This window comes from Chaetodon trifascialis, chromosome 11 (assembly GCF_039877785.1).
Source record: "Chaetodon trifascialis isolate fChaTrf1 chromosome 11, fChaTrf1.hap1, whole genome shotgun sequence".
NCBI lineage: Eukaryota > Metazoa > Chordata > Actinopteri > Chaetodontiformes > Chaetodontidae > Chaetodon > Chaetodon trifascialis.
This window is the reverse complement of record NC_092066.1, coordinates 17137717-17155758: the sequence shown is the minus strand read 5'-3', so window position 1 is coordinate 17155758 and position 18042 is coordinate 17137717. Positions and strand designations below refer to the sequence as shown.

The 18042-nt window shown below is 44.6% G+C and overlaps 1 protein-coding gene across 1 annotated transcript; it reads left to right on the top strand.

The window, feature by feature from the left end:
- Positions 1-867: 867 nt before the first annotated feature.
- wls (Wnt ligand secretion mediator) lies at positions 868-17243 on the top strand. The gene is made up of 12 exons (XM_070974804.1): positions 868-1275; positions 4373-4645; positions 8125-8249; positions 8364-8525; positions 8703-8839; positions 11454-11622; positions 13683-13780; positions 13891-13954; positions 14632-14775; positions 14909-14992; positions 15109-15277; positions 16294-17243. The coding sequence occupies exons 1-12, from the start codon at positions 1170-1172 to the stop codon at positions 16401-16403; spliced, it is 1641 nt and encodes a 546-aa protein (XP_070830905.1). The 5' UTR covers positions 868-1169; the 3' UTR covers positions 16404-17243.
- Positions 17244-18042: the final 799 nt, after the last annotated feature.

Sequence of the window (18042 nt, the reverse complement as noted above, 5' to 3'; positions counted from 1 at the left end):
CAGGGCTGATGAGTAAAGGAATCAGACTAATCCTGAACATGCGCTCAGATCCATCACCACCAGCATTTAGAATTTGAATCAAAGCTGCAGAGACTGTCAGACGGTTTATCAGGCACAGTTCCTCTCTCGGGGAGACAGAATGGGATGCTGCCGCAGCTCGTGGCATCTGTCTAAGTGGGAAGAAGACATGAAAGCTCAGTTCACAGCTGCGCAGACACACAGGTTCTTAGAGAAGAGGCAGCAGTGAGCATTACAACCTGGAAATGTCTAAATACTGCAGTGCTATTGTGAATGTGCATAAGTACAAACTCAGCTGAAGGAGACAGATGTACCACACACAGACAGAGGTCTGCAGCCAGGAAGCATCCAGATAAACTGTCTCAGTATTCGTAAAGGGATCCGTTTTAGGAAAGTTGGGGTGTCAACTGTTTTAGTGTTTTTAGGATTTTGGGAAATATGCAATAAACAAATTAAAAATAGGAACTACAAACTGGAGATCTCCATGACAACTGGACAGACTCAACCTGCTGATGAAGACCATGGCCTATGGTTGAAAGCAATGATGAAGCAGCTACTGAAAAACAGAAATTCTTGGTTCTTTTTTCCAATTATCTCCATCATCCGCTGCATCTTTTCACATGCACAAAGAAAAGTAAGACTCAAGCCTCAAACCCAGCTCACAGGACAGGTGTGCTGTCTACAGTGAGGACTGTAGGTCCATTTTTAAAACAACTGCACCAAACTCACCAAACTCTAAGGCTAAAAATCGTCCCATGCGCATCTATTCTCGATGTGCCTGAAGAATAGACTGTGAAGGACACCCTCTGATCTGTCTTTAAATAGCCCGCACAACAGGGGCGCTATGACAGGCATCCAATGACACGGTAACCTGCATTAGCAGCCTGTATTGCAATGCGGTGGCGCTCCACAGATCCTCCCGGTCTGGTGTTGGCTGCTCTGGGATAAAGCGGAGTGTCGTTCGGTCATGTGATTCCTCTTTTTTTTTTTTTCTTTCCTCCTTCGAAGTTGAAAGGCAGGAGCAGAGCGGTGGAGGGGGCCCAGCTCGCCTTCCTACTGGCCGTGGATGCAACGCTTTCGTCCCCTTTTCAGCCACATTATTGTTTGTTTCTCGCTCGGTGTGATATTTTCACTCCAAGCTTTCCTGCGCAATGGCGGGGGCTATTATTGAGAACATGAGCACCAAAAAGTTGGTGATAGTGGGAGTTACTCTGCTTTTGTTCCAGGCGTTTGCCTTCATGGTCGGCGGTTTAATTGGTAAGTTTCTGCTCATTTTCTCCTTCACTTTTCTTCACGTGCTTAGAAAACATTCGCCTCCGTGCGCGCGAGCCTGTTGAAATGCAAACGTTACCGTGTGGACGGTTAAAGTTTAAAGTTGGACTGGTCGTTTCATGCCTCCGCAGCAGCCTCGGTCACTGATTTAACAGCACAGAGAAAAAAACGTCCGGTGCTAACTTGGAGCTGTATTTCAGCCGTTTTGACCGAGTCGTGCTCAAACAATGCGGCGCTTTGACACCAAAGCTGCGAAGTGCTCCTCCAGATAAATCACTGCTTTGTGTCAAGGTGTTTGCTGCCTGCGCGCCACAAACACTGGCTTCATGTCTTCAGCTAAAAATAACACAGGACACCATCTTTAGTGGCTTAATTTCTGCTTTTCAACACGAGGAATGCGCAGAAATACATCCCAAGCTTTTGTGTTTTTTCACTTCTTTGATCCTCATACCTCCCCTCCTCCCCCTCTTCCTTCTCCTCCTCACCCCCACCTCTCATATATAATGTCTGTCTGCTGTTTGGGGCCCCAGGCACCATCTACCTTCCTCTTACTCCTTCTTCTCCCTCTGTGTGAAGCCTCTCCTACTCCCCAAATCCCTCTCGCCTGGCAGGCAGAGCATTCATGTTTCCTCCTCTCACTTCCCCCAGTTTCATTTGCATTGAGACAGACAGTGGTATACACACACACACACACACACACACACACACACACACACACACACGCACACACGCACACGGCTGTCAAAGTTGCATTTTTGCCTTGGAGACTGTATCAGAGTTGCTGTCAAGTTTCTTCAAATCCTTCCACCCACTCACTCACATGCACAGCAGCATCTCACACACACACGCACACACACGCACACACACACGTGAAAGACGTCTGTCTTTCTCTCGGGCTGAACCTGAAAACCATCCTCAGCCCCGTAAACCCCAGTCTGTCTCAGTGTCCCTGCACTGTCTCACTCACTACACGGCTGGCGATAAATTAGCTTGTGTGGTTCGTTTCTGGCTGAGATGGTTTTAATGAAGCCAGATTCCTTTGTGTTTGCTCGGTGGCCGGGGCGGCAGGGGTAATTGAGTAGAAAGGGGTTTTTCTCCCCTTGTTTCCTGACAAACCCGGGAACACGACATGGGGTCAGCCGGCTGAGGGGACGGCCATTATTCCGGACACACTGCGGTGGAGACTGGAGGAGCCGGTGTCCTTCTGGACTCACAGGGTCACCAGATAATTGAACGCCAAGGGGTTCCAGATAGAACTGGATTTAATTCAGTTTGGTGTGTCTTCTTTGTGTGTGTGTGAGTGCTTTTTACTTTGTTTTTCCACAAGTGTTAACACGCTCACACAGGCAAAGATCCTCGAAGATGGCCTTGAGTTTTATGAGTGTTTGTCATCCAAAGGTTGTGTGTGTTGTCCACCAGGTGAACAGATACGATGAGATGTTCAGATACGTAACAGGGTACAAACAACAGAAATATCCAGTCTGAAAGTATTACTCCTCACGAGTTGGTGACCTTTTCACGGTGATAGCAGCTTTGAATCTTCTTAGATATGTCGCTAATCTTTTTCATGAGCAGAGTCTGGAAAATCTGGGCTTTCATGTTCACCCCTCTGAGTCAGTACTTCCCACAAGCACCCTCGGCAGTAATTACAGCTTACGGGGGCTTCCTAGATTCGTCACAAATGGCTTGGCACATTCAGGACTGCAGTCTGTCTCTGGGTCTTTGTTGGAGGTTTGCTCAAACAAATTGGATGCATCTATGTCTTTAGACTTAGGTGGTTTCAAGGCTGGATGGATGACACTAGGACGTTCATGTTGTTGTTTTGCCTGTGTGATTAGGATCACTGCCCATCATTCAAATCATGGTATTTTGCAGGACAAATTGACTACATGTCCCAGCAGATGTTCAGTCTGGTGCAGTGGGAATGTGGTATGATGGAGGTGAGCTGTGAGACCTCAGTTCCTCAGACCAAATAATCTTTTGGCCTGGTTCTCTGGGTCTTGCATAACTCCAAGGTTTGTGTTGGTGTCCTGTTCAGACTTCAAACCTCTGCAGTGAGATGTCCCACCCTGCTTTGAGACCAGTCACATTGTTGTCTGTGCTCTCAGAGGTGTGTTGTGCCTGCTCGCTCGGTGTGCTGAGCTGACTCTGGGTAGTTCCATGCTTTTCTAATTATGAAACCTAACCTGCTCTTATGAACTTGCAGCCCTTTTCACATGATCAATACCAATAGCTTTGCTTTAGTGCCACAATTACCAATACCATTATTTTCACTATCCGTCAGACTAGAGGTTATTGTGTTCATGGTGGTGTTTCTGCTCAGATTAATGAAGTTTGAGGGACGTCGCACATGATAAAGTGAAGTAGTTGCAGACTCTTTGGAGGAAGTGTATATTGTTTAACTTATGGATGGTTTTCCTTGGAACAAGACTTGTCCCCATGTTGTTTGTTTTACCCGATGATAGAAAGTGAGGTGGAAATCCAGTCAAACAGCCTCTCGTCAAAATGTCCGTCATGATCATACAAAAAACCTCCAGGCTACACCTCCACTCTCAAACCTCTCCGATGTCGTTCACTTCAGACCTCCAGTTTTTACAACAGGAGACTCGAGTTTTTGTGGCTGCATGATAATGACACATTTTTTCCCAAGCGCCACTAAAATCCCGCGAGTAGAGACTACAAACACCAGTCTTGTCGAGCTCATGAATCTCAATGCGTAAACAGTGTAATTGGTGCCTGAGAGCTTTCGGGAATTTTCCCTCCCAATCACTTCAGAGGGAGGGAGCCTTGCTATCAGGCATTTTCTAAACAGTGTTCAAAGTAATTGCCAAAGTGTTTGGACTGGATTTGGCTCCAGTCCAACCTGTTGATTCTTCATAATGGTCGCTAAGATATTAATATCGTCCATGCACAGTTTAATCCAGAGGGCTCAAGTTTTATTTATTGATTTCTACTCAAACTTTTTGTGTGATTTATTAGTTTGGGGGGAAATTGCCTTGGCAGGACCTTGAAACACTTTGCTGCTGTATTTCAATATGACACCCAGCCTAACATCTCTCCCACATTGCATTTGTCTCACCAGCTCCCAGCCCCACCTCAGCCATCCACTATTTGGCCACCAAGTGTGTGGACACGGTCAAGCACCGGCAGGAGACAAAATGGTTCATGCCCTGGGGTCCGAACCAATGTGACAAGATCCGGACCTTCGACGAGGCCATGGCCAAGAAGATTGAGGCCAACAACATAGTTTTTGCCGTCCACATTCCTCTGCCTAACAAAGAGATGAGCCCCTGGTTCCAGTTCATGCTGGTCATCCTGCAGTTTGACATCGCATTTAAGATGTACAACCAGATAGGTGAGAACCATGACTTTGTTTTATTTGTCTCTCCTCCAGGACACGGCTTTCAAGATGAAGCCGAGGAAGAAAGTCTAACATAATGTGCACATGCTGGGTGTTAAAAGATTCTTAGGAGAACTGAAAGCCATTTAGGTGATAACGAACAAAGTAACCATTGCTTAATTGTGTTTCAGTGTGTGTGTGTGTGTGTGTGTTTTTTTTTTTTTTCCCGAGTTCAGTCAGCATGTCTTATTTCCATGCAATCTGAAGGCAAATATTCGCACAGGCGCAATGTGATCAAACCTCTGAAATATTCACCATTGTCACTTCCAATCAGTCACAAATCCAAGGGCAGTCGCTCCATCTTACCAGTGGTGCTTGTTCTTTCTTATTCCTGTGAGATGTGGTGCTTGGATGTTGTCTTGAGTTCTTATTTCAGTCTATTATGGCGAACGCTTGAGGAAACAACGGAAATGCCTTTTTTTTTTCTTTTTTTTCTTTTTTTTTTTAGTAGATTGGATTTCTGTTACGCTGAAAGGCAGCAAACAATGATAGATGTCCTGCTGGTTGGTCTCTATAGACACCCCCTTGGGGGTTTGGGCTTGTGAGACAGGTATAAAGAGAGATGGGGGTAATCTGGACCTGTTTCTTGTTGTTTGCCTCTGAGCAATGAGATGTCATATTATCCAATCCTGAGACCTACAGCCATATCCCAGTTTAGTGGACTTCACCCGTTTTCAACAACTGTCAAACGACACTGTTGTGAAATGTATCGCTGGATGGACAGACCCTCAGCATCGCAGTGCTCAAATGAGAGGGGGAGGGGGAGGGAGACAACTGGCATCTAGGAGGAGACAGGGTTTGGTATCCTGGTAGGGGGCTTTGGATCCTGAAAGAAGGGATTAGAGCTGATGATGTGAACGTCTAATAAGTGACTGCCTTACCAGGAAGGCCTGGGAAAGCAGTTTTGACTCTCACTGACATCTTTTGCTTCATGCCTCAGAATGTGCAGCTGTGATATTAAGTCATGTCTAAACTGGCAAATGCCAGTAAACCTTGATACACATCCACCTGAGGGCAGTTTGTAATCAACAGAACAGTAATGGGTGTAATTGTGTCACTCATGAAATGGCATCAAACTCAGAATAAGCCTATCTTTGCAGAAATGAACGAAGCTGGCGAGGTCAAACGTTAACATGTGTGTTGTGTTTGTGCTGTTTTCAATGAAGCATATGTCAGAAAGAATGAGCGACTTATCACATTGTTTTATTTCTGTTTCACGCAGTGGCCCAAATGTTTTGGAGTTGGGGTTATAATAATGTGGAGAACAAAAAGTTTGAAAGTTTGTGGTGTAATGTTGTATGACCCAGCCTTTCTGTAAAGGCCTGTCTAAACAGCCGTGTGACAGTGGTGGTCTGTTGATCAGCATCATTTGCTTGCTCACATTCTTGGCCTGAGCAGAAATGTGTTGGGGGGCTGTGAGCTGTTACTGCCTGGCTGCCAGAGAGACGAGTCGGTGAGTCAGCCTGGACCACAGACATGTCTTTCTGCCAGATGCCACAGACTCATTTTGATCTTTCTGAGCTACATGAGGTGCTGTGAGAACAAGTGGATGTCGAGGGAGCGGAGTGCTGTCGATGCTGCGTGCAGCAGAAACCAGCCAGTGCTACAGGAGAGGGATTCCTGCTTGAAACGGGCTATTTGGGATCTGTTCATCTTTGATTTTTCTGTATTATCCTGAGACAAGGTGTGCTACTAAAACATGCCAAAATCTACAAACTTCAGGTTGTTGGATAGTAAGAATAGAGGCAACAGTCTCACTGCATGCTTTCTAATTTCACGTGTCTTGCCCTCCAAAAGTGAGCAGGATATCTTCTCAGATTTAATTCTTAAATATGACTCTTCTTGCTGATTTGATGCAAAATGACATCCAGCAGTATATCGAAGGACCTCAAAGAAAAACCGGTTGTCTTTGCTATATATAACTTCTATTCACTCCATCTGTGAATAGCCAAACCTGAACAGATTGGATAGGATTCACATGCCTTGAACTGAGTTAATACCGGTTTCAGAAATGATAAATCTCTACTGAACTCCGGCCTCAAACACGATGAAGTCAGATCTTCCATAATGACCAAAATGGCGTCCTCTTCTGTGTCTAAATCCTGACCACAGTGCTCTTTGAAAAGACAGGCTGTTCTGCAGCCGTGTGACACATGAACACAAGGCCGTCTCTTCCTTGACTACCTTATCTGTGTAACAATGTACGTCGCAGGGAAGAGCTTCGCCCTTATTAACCACTCCACCCACCTGCCCCACTCCACCCCGGCACCAGGCACCTCTTGGCCTGCGTCCAGCAATAACACAGCTGTTGAGGAGGCTTAGTTTCCGTGGCGATGGCCGCTGGACTGGAGTGGAATGTTTGCACGAAGTGATCAGACATTCGAGGGCGTCAGGCTTGACCAATGGCAGAGCGGAGGGCATTACAGAGACAGTCTGCTGCCAGTTCTCATCTGGTTCCCTCTCCCCCTCCTTGACTACTTTTTTTTTTTTTCTTTCTCACAGCACAGGCCACTGGGTTTCTTTCTCTTCATTCCAGCTGGTTTCATAACGGTACAAGAGGCACTTTGGAGGGCTGGAGGAGAGAACACTTGGCTTTGTAATGTGATCTAAAGATGCAGTTTTAATAGCTTGGCTTTGGATGTTTTTGTTGGATTCTCTGGGCTGGGCTGTTGGAGGCCAGCTCAAGGTCTTGTTGGAGTTTGTCAAGTAGGAAGTAACCTAGATTTGGCTCTCTGTGGAAAGCAGACTGAGCCGCTGAATATGTTTACATGCTGAGAAATGATGCTGTTAATCACTGTTTCAGACTCATTCAAGGTGGCAAGACCTCATAATAACGCTCAGATAACTTAGCCTTTATAAACATGTTTTGTTTTAGGAAATAGAGCCATCTTGAATGAACAGGATGATCCCTTTGATGGACATCAGTGAGAAGTGAAGCTCCTCCATCCTCATTTTCCTGACATTGCACCACTCTAGAGTACATTAGCATGTGAAACACTAGCATGTTACCTGACGATGAGCCTTTCGGATTGTAGTGGGGAGTGTCAGCATGTCACTGCTGGTGGTGTTGTCACTTTGCCGGTCTTCTAGTTAAAAGGCCACGGCTGTCTGTCATCAAGACTTAATTTCATCTCGTCACTGGGATAATAGCAGCCAGCAGAGTTGTGAAGTGAGGACGTATAACGGGCGTAGAAATGAACATGAATGTCTTCTTCAGTGCTTTTCCCCATTTTAACATAACTTCTCTGTTCTGTGAGCACTGTGTAATTCTTAAAGATGTCATGATTTCTGGTCCCAGCTCAAGACTAAATCATAACACTGCTTTGATTCTGGGATGTTTATTGACATATGTGCATACTCAAAGTCTTTAACAGTGTCTAGTAAGTGTTTGCACTCACGTGAAAGTGAATTACTGCTTTGGTCATTCTTTGCAGCGGATGGAGCGATGGTCACCATCGATGTGGGCCTGGCCTACAGAGATGACACAGTCAGCGAATGGACAGAGATGGCTCACTCGTTTGAACAGAGGAAGCTCGCCTGCAACTTCACAACTACCAAGGTATGGAAATGACACTCACCATCACGCATTTTTCATGCATCTTCAGTATTATTACAGGCATTTAAAGTTGAATGCGTTTTAAACCAGATATTCTGTGTTTCTGGGTGTTTCCAGACCTTTGAAAACGAGGGACGTTACTACGAGTGTGACCTGCTGCCCTTTATGGAGGTCGGCAGCGTGGCCCATAAGTACTATCTTCTCAACATCCGCCTGCCTGTCAACGAGCGTAAGAAGATCAATGTGGGGATTGGAGAAATCAAAGACATTCGTCTCGTTGTAAGTTGGCTTCAGATTGGGACCTCTGTATTTCAAGTATTTTGGAGGTCCTATTTCAACTATGACAGAGACACGTTGGGCCACTGAGTGATATGGTGATGGCTTCAGCCCTTGTTTGCCAATAAGAAGATACACCAACGCAAATAGTTGACTGATGATGTTTCATTCTCCTCATAGGGCATCCATCAGAACGGAGGCTTCACCCAGGTGTGGTTTGCCATGAAGACATTCCTCACACCCAGCATCCTCATCATAATGATCTGGTACTGGAGACGAATCACCCTCATGAGCCGACCGCCTGTGCTGCTGGAGAAGTAAGGATTCATCTGGTGTGGTGTCTTGTGTTCACCACATTATTTTTAGAAAATTATACCTTTTGCCGTGAGTAACGCCTATAACTAAGAACTAAAGATTTACATTTATATGAATGCTGCTCGTTTGAAGACACATCCAGGAACGGCAGTAATGGTTTCATTAAAGGCTCTGCATCAGTGTTTCTACTGGGTGAAGGCACATATTAACTATGGATGAAATGTGCAAGTAGGGCATGCTAACTCAGTGCGGCGAAGGTCAAAGGCCTCTGAAGGTGTTTATCAAGCATCTGAGGAGGAATGTTATCTAGGACCATCAGCAGGTTGTAAATGCATGTTAAACTGTCAGTAAGTGGCGTAATCAAACAAATCTGTGAAAATGGGCCACATAGTTTCTGATTTCAAAACAGATTTCCTCTGAAATGTATGAATATATCAGGGTGGGGGGAGGGGGGTTCAAAACCTGAGATATTTGTGTTCATTCCATAACCAAACTCCATGAAGGTTAGAGCAGCAAATGCAGGTAGTTCGCCTGCAGCAGATCGTGTGAACGTCGTGCTGTGGAAAGCTAAAGCTGTGCTCAGAGCTCAGTGTTTGTCTAACCCCCCGCCGTGCTGGGAAGACAGATCAGTAAGAGGCGGCGTTCTGTGCCACAGGAAGCGCCTGGCGAAGCGTGAAACGCGTTACAAAATCTGCAAGCTAGCACTCAGCCGACACACACACACACACACACACACACACACACACACACACACACACACACACACACACACACACACACACACACACACACACACATACATTCAGGACAGCTCACCCACATGTGCGTGCGTGCATGCACACACACCAGACACACAGTCGATGTCTCTCTCCTTGCCTCTGTATCTTCCGGCTCACAGCTCTTATTCCCAAACGACCAGCAGGATCTGAGGAAGTGCGACTCGTACCCTATTTGTGGACAGCGGATGATTTTTTCATGCTGTAAAAGCTTCACCAGACTCTCCTGTCATGCTCGTCTACAGAGGTGTCAGAAAGGAAAACCTCAGACTTCCTCTAAACATAGAGGACAGATGTGAGTGGGAACTCTCTGTGTGGAAAATGGCCTCAGATTATATCATTCCTAAAATGGGGAAACCCTGAGATATTCCACGTACACATCCATCATCTTCGCTTCGTGACACCTGAAACTTCTGTTAAAACTGCAAAATGAGAAATGTTCTGCGCTCCGCAAAAGCAGCTTTGCAGCACACATTGACTTCACAGCAGGGAAAGCACATGTGGCATTAATAACCTTTGCGATGGCTCTGTTCAGTGAAACGTGTCGGTGAGTTAGCGTGCACAGTAACAGGACCCAGGAACTGGCTCACCCAAACAGGACACAGACATGATTAATGTTATTAGTTACACCTTTGCTTTTCCTGCCATCACATGTCAAAAGGTCGCATGCACGCAGCATCTGCATTAACTTCAGACGTTCAAACCAAGCCCTTTTTCCACACACACACACACACACACACACACACACATATACATGAAGATACGGGCCTCAGCTCTCCTGTCTGTGCTGGTGGTGCTCAGGACGCATTCCCTGCATACCAGTCAACGTGGTTTCAGTCTGTTCGCTGACGAGCTGTCTGCAGCGGAGCGGCTCAGAAGCTGTGTTACATTACTTCTGTTACAGCGTTTGCAAAGAATGATTGTCCCCAGTGTTTTCAGGCCACCTTTATTTTCTGCTTTTCTTTCCCTCTGTCTCTCTCACACACACATAACCTTTAGGGACATTACGTAGACTTACTTTCATTTCCTGGAGACTTAGCCTAACCATAGCCATAAGCACTACTTCCCTAACCCTAATCTTAACCCCAGTCTTCATCCTTAAATAATTTAATGATTTACATTATGGGGACCTGTATTTTATCCCCACAATGTGAGGAAAACACGGGCACACACACACACACACACATGCTCTGTAGCTCTGTTTTGCCCTCGTCGCTGTCTATTTACGATCCTCCTTTCATCTCCGGGCGGCATGCAGGGACCTGCTGCACACTCTTGGAAGACGAGCTCTGTTCCTGCTTTCTGTAGGCTGATTGTTCTTTACTCATTCACCTCTTGGGTCGAGGGAGGGGAGGCTGCAATGATGAGACTTGTTTGGAAAGGCAGTGAATTATGTAGAGTTGGATAGGTCAGCGGGGACACGCTGTGCTTGTAGCTGAACGGATAATCTAATCAATAATGTCCCAAGATCTAATGAGCCTGCTTCAGCACACACAGATGTAGCTTTGCTCTAAGACACACATTGTGTCTGTGTAAAGATTCAAGTGGAAAGCCTGCCAATTGAAGTGACCCTATGTTTTCATCTGCCAACAATGTTCAACATTGCATTTTCTGATATGCTAAAAAGCTTGTTTAGTCTCGTCCTTTTCTTTATTGGACATATCAACATGGCTGCTAATGCTGCAGGGGTTCTACTGCTGTAGTTATTCCTCTTAAAATAGAACAAATTCATCATCAGCATGCATTATTATTATTGTGTATTTAAACACGTGAGGTTGGCATTCATGATGACATGAATGTTGGTCATACTGTAGTTTTAAGACTGTATTTGCCCCCTCAGGGTAATCCTGGCTCTGGGCATCTCCATGACGTTCATTAACATCCCAGTGGAGTGGTTCTCCATTGGCTTCGACTGGACCTGGATGCTGCTTTTTGGAGACATCAGGCAGGGCATCTTCTACTCCATGTTGCTCTCCTTCTGGATTATCTTCTGCGGGGAGCACCTCATGGTACTGTACACGGCACCTTGTAACTTAATGCTTGACGTTTTGCTCACTGAACTGCAGGCTTGCCTACCAACTGCCATCTCACAGCCACGTAGTGCAGTGAACATGCACCTCTTCCTCTTCCTCACTCCATGTTGATATAAAACACAAAGCCTTTTACATCATTTGAGAGGATAATGGTGTATATATGTGCAGATACACTTTGCATCTCGATGCTCATCAATCTGCGAGCCAAATATCCAGTGCCTTTAAAAGTATTTAACCCTCCTTGGACTTTTTAATGTTCTGTTCTTTCATTTTGAGTGAGTGGATGTAAAATGTGACTCTCAAACAGAAAACTTGAGATCATGTGTCTGTATATGCGTCATTTAAATAAGAATACAAACTAAACATTACCAGTATGAGTTCCATGTTAAAACCTATAAATAGGAAAAAAAGATGTTTTCTGGAAAAAGGTTTTTGCACATGTCATCTCACTGTCATTTGTGTCCAGGAAACACTGTTCTTTGCAGGATTGGCTCTGGACAGAGGACACGTGAAGATGTGTGAGAGTTGTGTATCAGCCATCAAAATCTTCCCTGACCCTGAACTTCATCCCGCAAAAAACTCGCAGGTCATCCTCATGTGACGTCTGTTATTCAGCCTGGATTGGGGCAATCATGGAGATGGTCAGACATTTTTCTCACTGAACGGAGGGACCGTTAATTTGACGACCTCTTTGATGAGCTCCATGTCTGCCTCAGACAGGATGGCGGTCTCTTTGCTGCTCCTCTGGACGGCGGCGCGCTCTGCACAGAAGCCTGTTTCTCTCTTGTGGGCTGCAAGCTGAAACCCGCTTGCTTATGCAAAAATGATTTCATTTGTTTCTCGTTGTTGATTGATGGCTTGACTAGTAATGCTCTTTGCTTTATCGCTTCCTAAACCTCTGTGTTTTGGTCTCAAGGTCCAACCCCGGCTCACTCAAACTAGATAAAATCTTGTGTTTGTCTCATTGTGCACTCTTGTTTGTGGCACCTGCTTTTTAGTCACCCTGTCTCTGGATATGTAGTGCTGGTGGTGTAATGTTCCAGTCAGTTGTGCGTGACATCCGTTCATCAGTGCCTCACTCTTAGTCTCAGCTGCACTATAGTAGGTGTAGTCACAAATCCTTTACATTCAGTACAAGTAGGATTTCATTAATTGGCCTGTGTCGTGTGGGATAAGTCAACATTTAATAGACCTTTTGTAGCCTCTGTCACTTATCTCTTTGCATATCTGGGCTCTACAACGTTCCTCCATGCTTCTTTGCTTCACTGCTAAGCTTTGCTGTGTTGCATGGAGCGAACAAACTGAAGTCCTGCCACACATTCTCATGAGGCACTCATTTTTGTCCACCTCCACAAGAAATCCAGGGCCTAAACCAGAGAGCGTCTCTGTTATGACCTCATCTGACCATAAACCCATCGTCTGCATTGTTTCAGTGTTGTTTCCCAACACTGGCTGTTGAAAAGAGGGATTGGGGTCAGAGGCAGGTGAAGCACCAAGTCAGCCATTGCTATCTGCTGTCCTTCCCATCTCAGCTTTCAGAGTGGCCACTGTGGCCTCCCTCACTCGAGCCCTTGCACTGACTCATATTTGTATTTTTCATTTCAGTTTTTCTTTTTGTCTTGCTGTGTGTTGAAATGTCTATTATACAAGAATTGTCTGAAAAATCCAATGTATGTATGCTCTACGCCTGCTTAAACATAAAGATCGTCCAAGGGGCTGAATGCTTTCAAAGCCACTGTATATTTTGATGCTGTCATCAGTATCACTGAACAATGATGTTTAGAAGTCGACCCACAATTTATGGCTTTTTCTATCATATTTCTACCAATTTTTGTGTCTCCTCCGGTCACACCAGTTTGCAGGTGTGTTATCGGATCTTAACCGCACTACATTTCTAATCCGTACTTTGATACCCTGTGCGGTTTTAATGGATGCATCTGCGCCAAGAAGGATTTTGGTGATAGTGGACTTGTACCATCTGTGATCTATGAAATGCGATACAGTATCTTAAAGTCTGTTTTGTCCTCTTCTCTCAGGACCAGACAGAGAGGAACCGTTTCTCAGTCTACTGGAAGCAGGTTGGACCCATCGTGTTCGGCTCCTTCTGCCTCTTTATCTTTGACATGTGTGAGAGGTGAGACCACACTTCTGTCTGTATGCTGTGTGTACCATCTGCTTTTAGTCATGAAATGTGTCACACTCAGACGAGGAAACGTACAGATGTGTTGTTCCTGTTTTCACCAGAGGAGTCCAGCTGACAAACCCATTCTATAGCATCTGGGCATCTGATGTAGGAACTGAGCTTGCTGTATCCTTTTTTTAAACCATTTTTCACAACAGAATCAGAAACAGAGCGAACAGCTTGTCCTGACAGGATGTTAATAATATCCCTGTTTTGTTCCTGTTTTTGGTTTCATCTTCTCGCTCAGGTTATAATGACTGAATGCCATGTTTCTGGTTCTCGCAGTGCATGTATGAGGCAGTCCTCTCGATGGCTTTAGCGTGAACTGGAAACTGATGAGAAATAATTCAGTAATGCCATATGTGAAAGCATTGCCCAGGGTCTCGGGATGATGTGTTTATGTGTGTGTACCGGTGTGTTTGCCTTGCTTGCCAAGCTCAGCAATGCAAGATTCATCAGCACACCTCTTCAGAAACAACTGCCAAACAGTCTTTGCTCCCTTTTCCGAGTCCCATCAGAAGGAAACGCCTGCTCCGTGTTCCTGACGCTCGGCGGTCTGATGAAGACATTTGGTACAGTGTCTCCAACCAGAGTCATCAAAAGTTTATAAGGCCACTGCTGACATGTCTCTGCTGTGCCTCCTGCTGCAGTGAAGCCTGCTCAGGTTTTATTAATGGCACACAGGCTTACAATTGAAGTTATTACATCTTCCACGTTTTCTGTACAGTGTGCACTACCTCTCTGCAGGCACACTCTTTAAGGAGCGTGTTGTTGGGTTGTTTCTTTGACTGTTGTCGCCTCAGATGGCATTCATAATTGTGGCAGGGATCTGTGCCTGTCTCTACTTCCTCTTCCTCTGCTTCATGGTGTTTCAAGTCTTCCGCAACATCAGTGGTAAGAGGATGTCCCTGCCTGCCATGTCCAAGGCCAGACGCCTGCACTATGAGGTGTGTTTTCATCTGCCAACCTTGTGTTTCTAATTCTTCTCGTTATTACCAATGAAACCCAGTAAAGAAGGATTTCTCTGCTACAAGAAGGATGTGTTTTTGTTACTAACCCATCCCCTTTATTGCCCTTTAGGGTCTGATTTTCAGGTTCAAGTTCCTCATGCTGGTCACTCTGACCTGCGCTGCGATGACCGTCATCTTCTTCATCATCAGTCAGGTGAGTGACATAAAACAGACGTTATGTCCTCCAGAGGAAGGACTATTAAGGGGATAATTGGCGACATTTTTTTTTAACAGTAAACATAAAAGCATTTGTATTTCATCTGCGCCCAGGTGAATGAGGGCCACTGGCACTGGGGAGACCACACAGTGCAGGTGAACAGCGCCTTCTTCACCGGCATCTACGGCATGTGGAACCTGTACGTCTTCGCCATCATGTTCCTCTACGCGCCGTCTCACAAACGCTATGGAGATGAGCAGTCAAGTGGCCAGTGCATCACCGGTAACTACATATTTCTATTAAGCTTTCTAAAGAAATGCGATGGCTGGGAGTGTCTGTTAGAAATGCTCTCTGTCTGTCTGTAGTGAGTTAGGATGAAACTTCAGAGCTCAGCCACTGCAGCAGTTAAGTCTTTGATGTAAGCTGGACACAGAAATGAATATAAGATATTATAAAAATAGATATGTTTTGGTTTTATTTCTGCTTGAAATTGTCCTAATGTCTTAATATATTAGTTGGTTAGATAGGTCTGTTTGTTACTTGTTAATGTCTGGGAATGTAAAAATCCAGCAGGCTCAATATTGCTCTTATTATAGTAATGATTTAATAATAATTAAAGTTTTTTTTTTTTTTTGCATTAGTTGCCTCTAAGTGTTGCATGAATAAACGTTCTCCTTCTGTTAAAGTTATTGGATAAATTTCAGTTGCTCTCACTTCACTCTGATGAGAGAGTAAGTGGCTGTAAAGCTGCCTATTCATGCAAAGTTTGTTTTTGGAGGAAGGGGTGGTGGTGATTCAGAAGGACCCAGATTCCCAGGGGAAAGAAGTGTCTCTTTGGCCTGAGACTGATTCTAATGGACACCAGGCTTCCTTCCAGACAGAAGGGAAAGGAACAGTGAAGAGAGGGTGGGGGAGGGGAGGGGGCGGCGAGCGGGGAAGTAATGAAAACCATCCATCCATCTCCTGACGTCAGTGACACCAAGAGAGAAAAAGAGGGTTTGAAGTTCTGGAAGCTTTCCCTGAAGTGCGTCAGCCGGTCTCATGGGAGGGGCGCCCCTCTCCAAGTTTCAGTCTGTGTGTTGATTTACTTTATCAGAGTTTCACTTCTGTTTCGAACAAGCTGAAAGTACTCATGTTAATGAAATTCAGCTAAACCAATTGGATGCGCAGTGGATCATTGTAATGCAAAGGAATGTGCACAGTGAGAACTCGAACAGTGAGATGCAGGCTCTCAACGTTTTGTATTCACGTTATATTAGTGGTCATTTTGGTGGTGATGATGATGCGTTTGTGTGCAGGAGATGCTGGTGGAAACAGTGGGGAGGACATCCAGCTGACTACTACCATCACCCATGTTGATGGCCCCTCTGAGATCTATAAGATGACTGGAAAAGAGGCCCAGGAGTAGATTTCACACTGTAAGACTGTAAGCCTCCCTCTACTACCTGCTGCCCCAGCGATCCCCTCCGTCGTGTGTGTAATCAAACAGGCTTCTCTCTTTACGCCTCCTCCAGCTCCAGACCCCCCCCCAGCTGTGTGGCTTGTTACGTGCCACCCTGCTCCCAATTCTGTGTGTCAAGCCTGAATGTTATCAACACTCCTATCAGTCCTTTTTATTTCATGGTGGAATTTTTTCTTACATTTCATACTTTATGTAAACTATGTTGTGTTTGTAGATGTTGCACAACACTTTTGACACCAAAAAAAGAGATTAGAGTGTAAAGAAAAGCATTTCTGGTGGTCAGAAGTTGGATGTGGCAGCCATCACACTCCTGTTTTCAAAGTCCAGCGTGGTGAAACTGAACGGTTCGTAAAGACCTGAGCTTTTGACAAAGATGGACAGCAAGAGTTTGTGGATACATTTTAGCCACTGTGCTTTGTTTTCTGCTTAATTACCTGTTATATACTCAGTGAAGGCCGTAGAGCTTGTCACATACATAATCTTCCATAGAAAGTAGATCATGTTGAGTACTGCTGTCATAGTCTTTCAAGTGATGGAGATCTTTTTTTTTTATATCACTGTGGGAAATGTACAGACCACATAGCCACTTTGGGAAATGCATACTTGTATGTTCATCATGTTACAATGTAGATATCTATTTTTTATAAAGTGCTTGTTTTCAACTTCACAAAATATATGCATCATGCTCTATCAATGTTTTTGAAGTTGACTGTAGCCTGTTATACATTGTTCTTAGTTTGTTTTTGCTTTTTATGCTAATTTAAATAAAAAAGCCTTTTACTTAATACCCCTGTGTATTGTCATCATGTTTGCTCTTCATGACTTAATCATATATTCTTTATAAAAGTCCCAATGTGTTTAGTCTTATTTGTCAGTAATATAAAGAGAAATTAAACCACGGAAAGGGAGTGCCACTTCAGTAAATCTCCAATGATTCGATTCAATTCAATACAATTCAATTCAGTTTAATATTCCTTTATTAGTCCCGCAAGGGGAAATTCCTGAAAGAAATGAAATGATTCATACTTCACTGAAATACAATTAAAAGATGAGACTGTGTGTGTTTTTTACTATAGACAGTTTAAACAACCCTGCTGCAAAGCTCAGGTTTTTGGGTCGTAAGTTCTTCATGCCTGAAAACGAACACGTATTCATGTAGGGAGAGAGCGCCCCCACAAGGCTCATAGCAGAACTGCAAACCTGCTTTCACGTTTCTCATCTGTCAAGCTAGCCAGAGAGAGGTAGTGTCAGACAGGAAGTTGTGTTTTTGTTGCTTTTCAGTAACATTCTGAGAGGGATATATGAAAGATTACCTGCATTTATAATGTTTCCTCAAGGGAAATCCACCGCATGTATTACACAACTGCATATTCCTGTCATCTGCATCTTGCACTTTAACCATAAACATGAAATCAGCGCATACAGTATATCACACGTAGTACTGCTTTTGTGAAGTTAAAAACAAATTCAGGAAGCTCCACAGGAGTTCTTGCCTTGTGTCAGGTTTCTGTTTGACAGTACAGTGCATACAAAACTATTATATAATAATTCGTTATTTTGCACTTTTAACTTACGTCAATAACCT

What these genes read in the sequence shown, in the direction of transcription:
- wls (XM_070974804.1), top strand. Translation starts at nt 1,170, where the DNA reads ATGGCGGGGGCTATTATTGAGAACATGAGCACCAAAAAGTTGGTGATA. An exon ending in TAAGATGTACAACCAGATAG is followed by an intron (nt 4,646 to 8,124) that starts GTGAGAACCATG and finishes CATTCTTTGCAG; the next exon opens with CGGATGGAGCGATGGTCACC. An exon ending in ATCTTTGACATGTGTGAGAG is followed by an intron (nt 13,781 to 13,890) that starts GTGAGACCACAC and finishes TGTTTTCACCAG; the next exon opens with AGGAGTCCAGCTGACAAACC.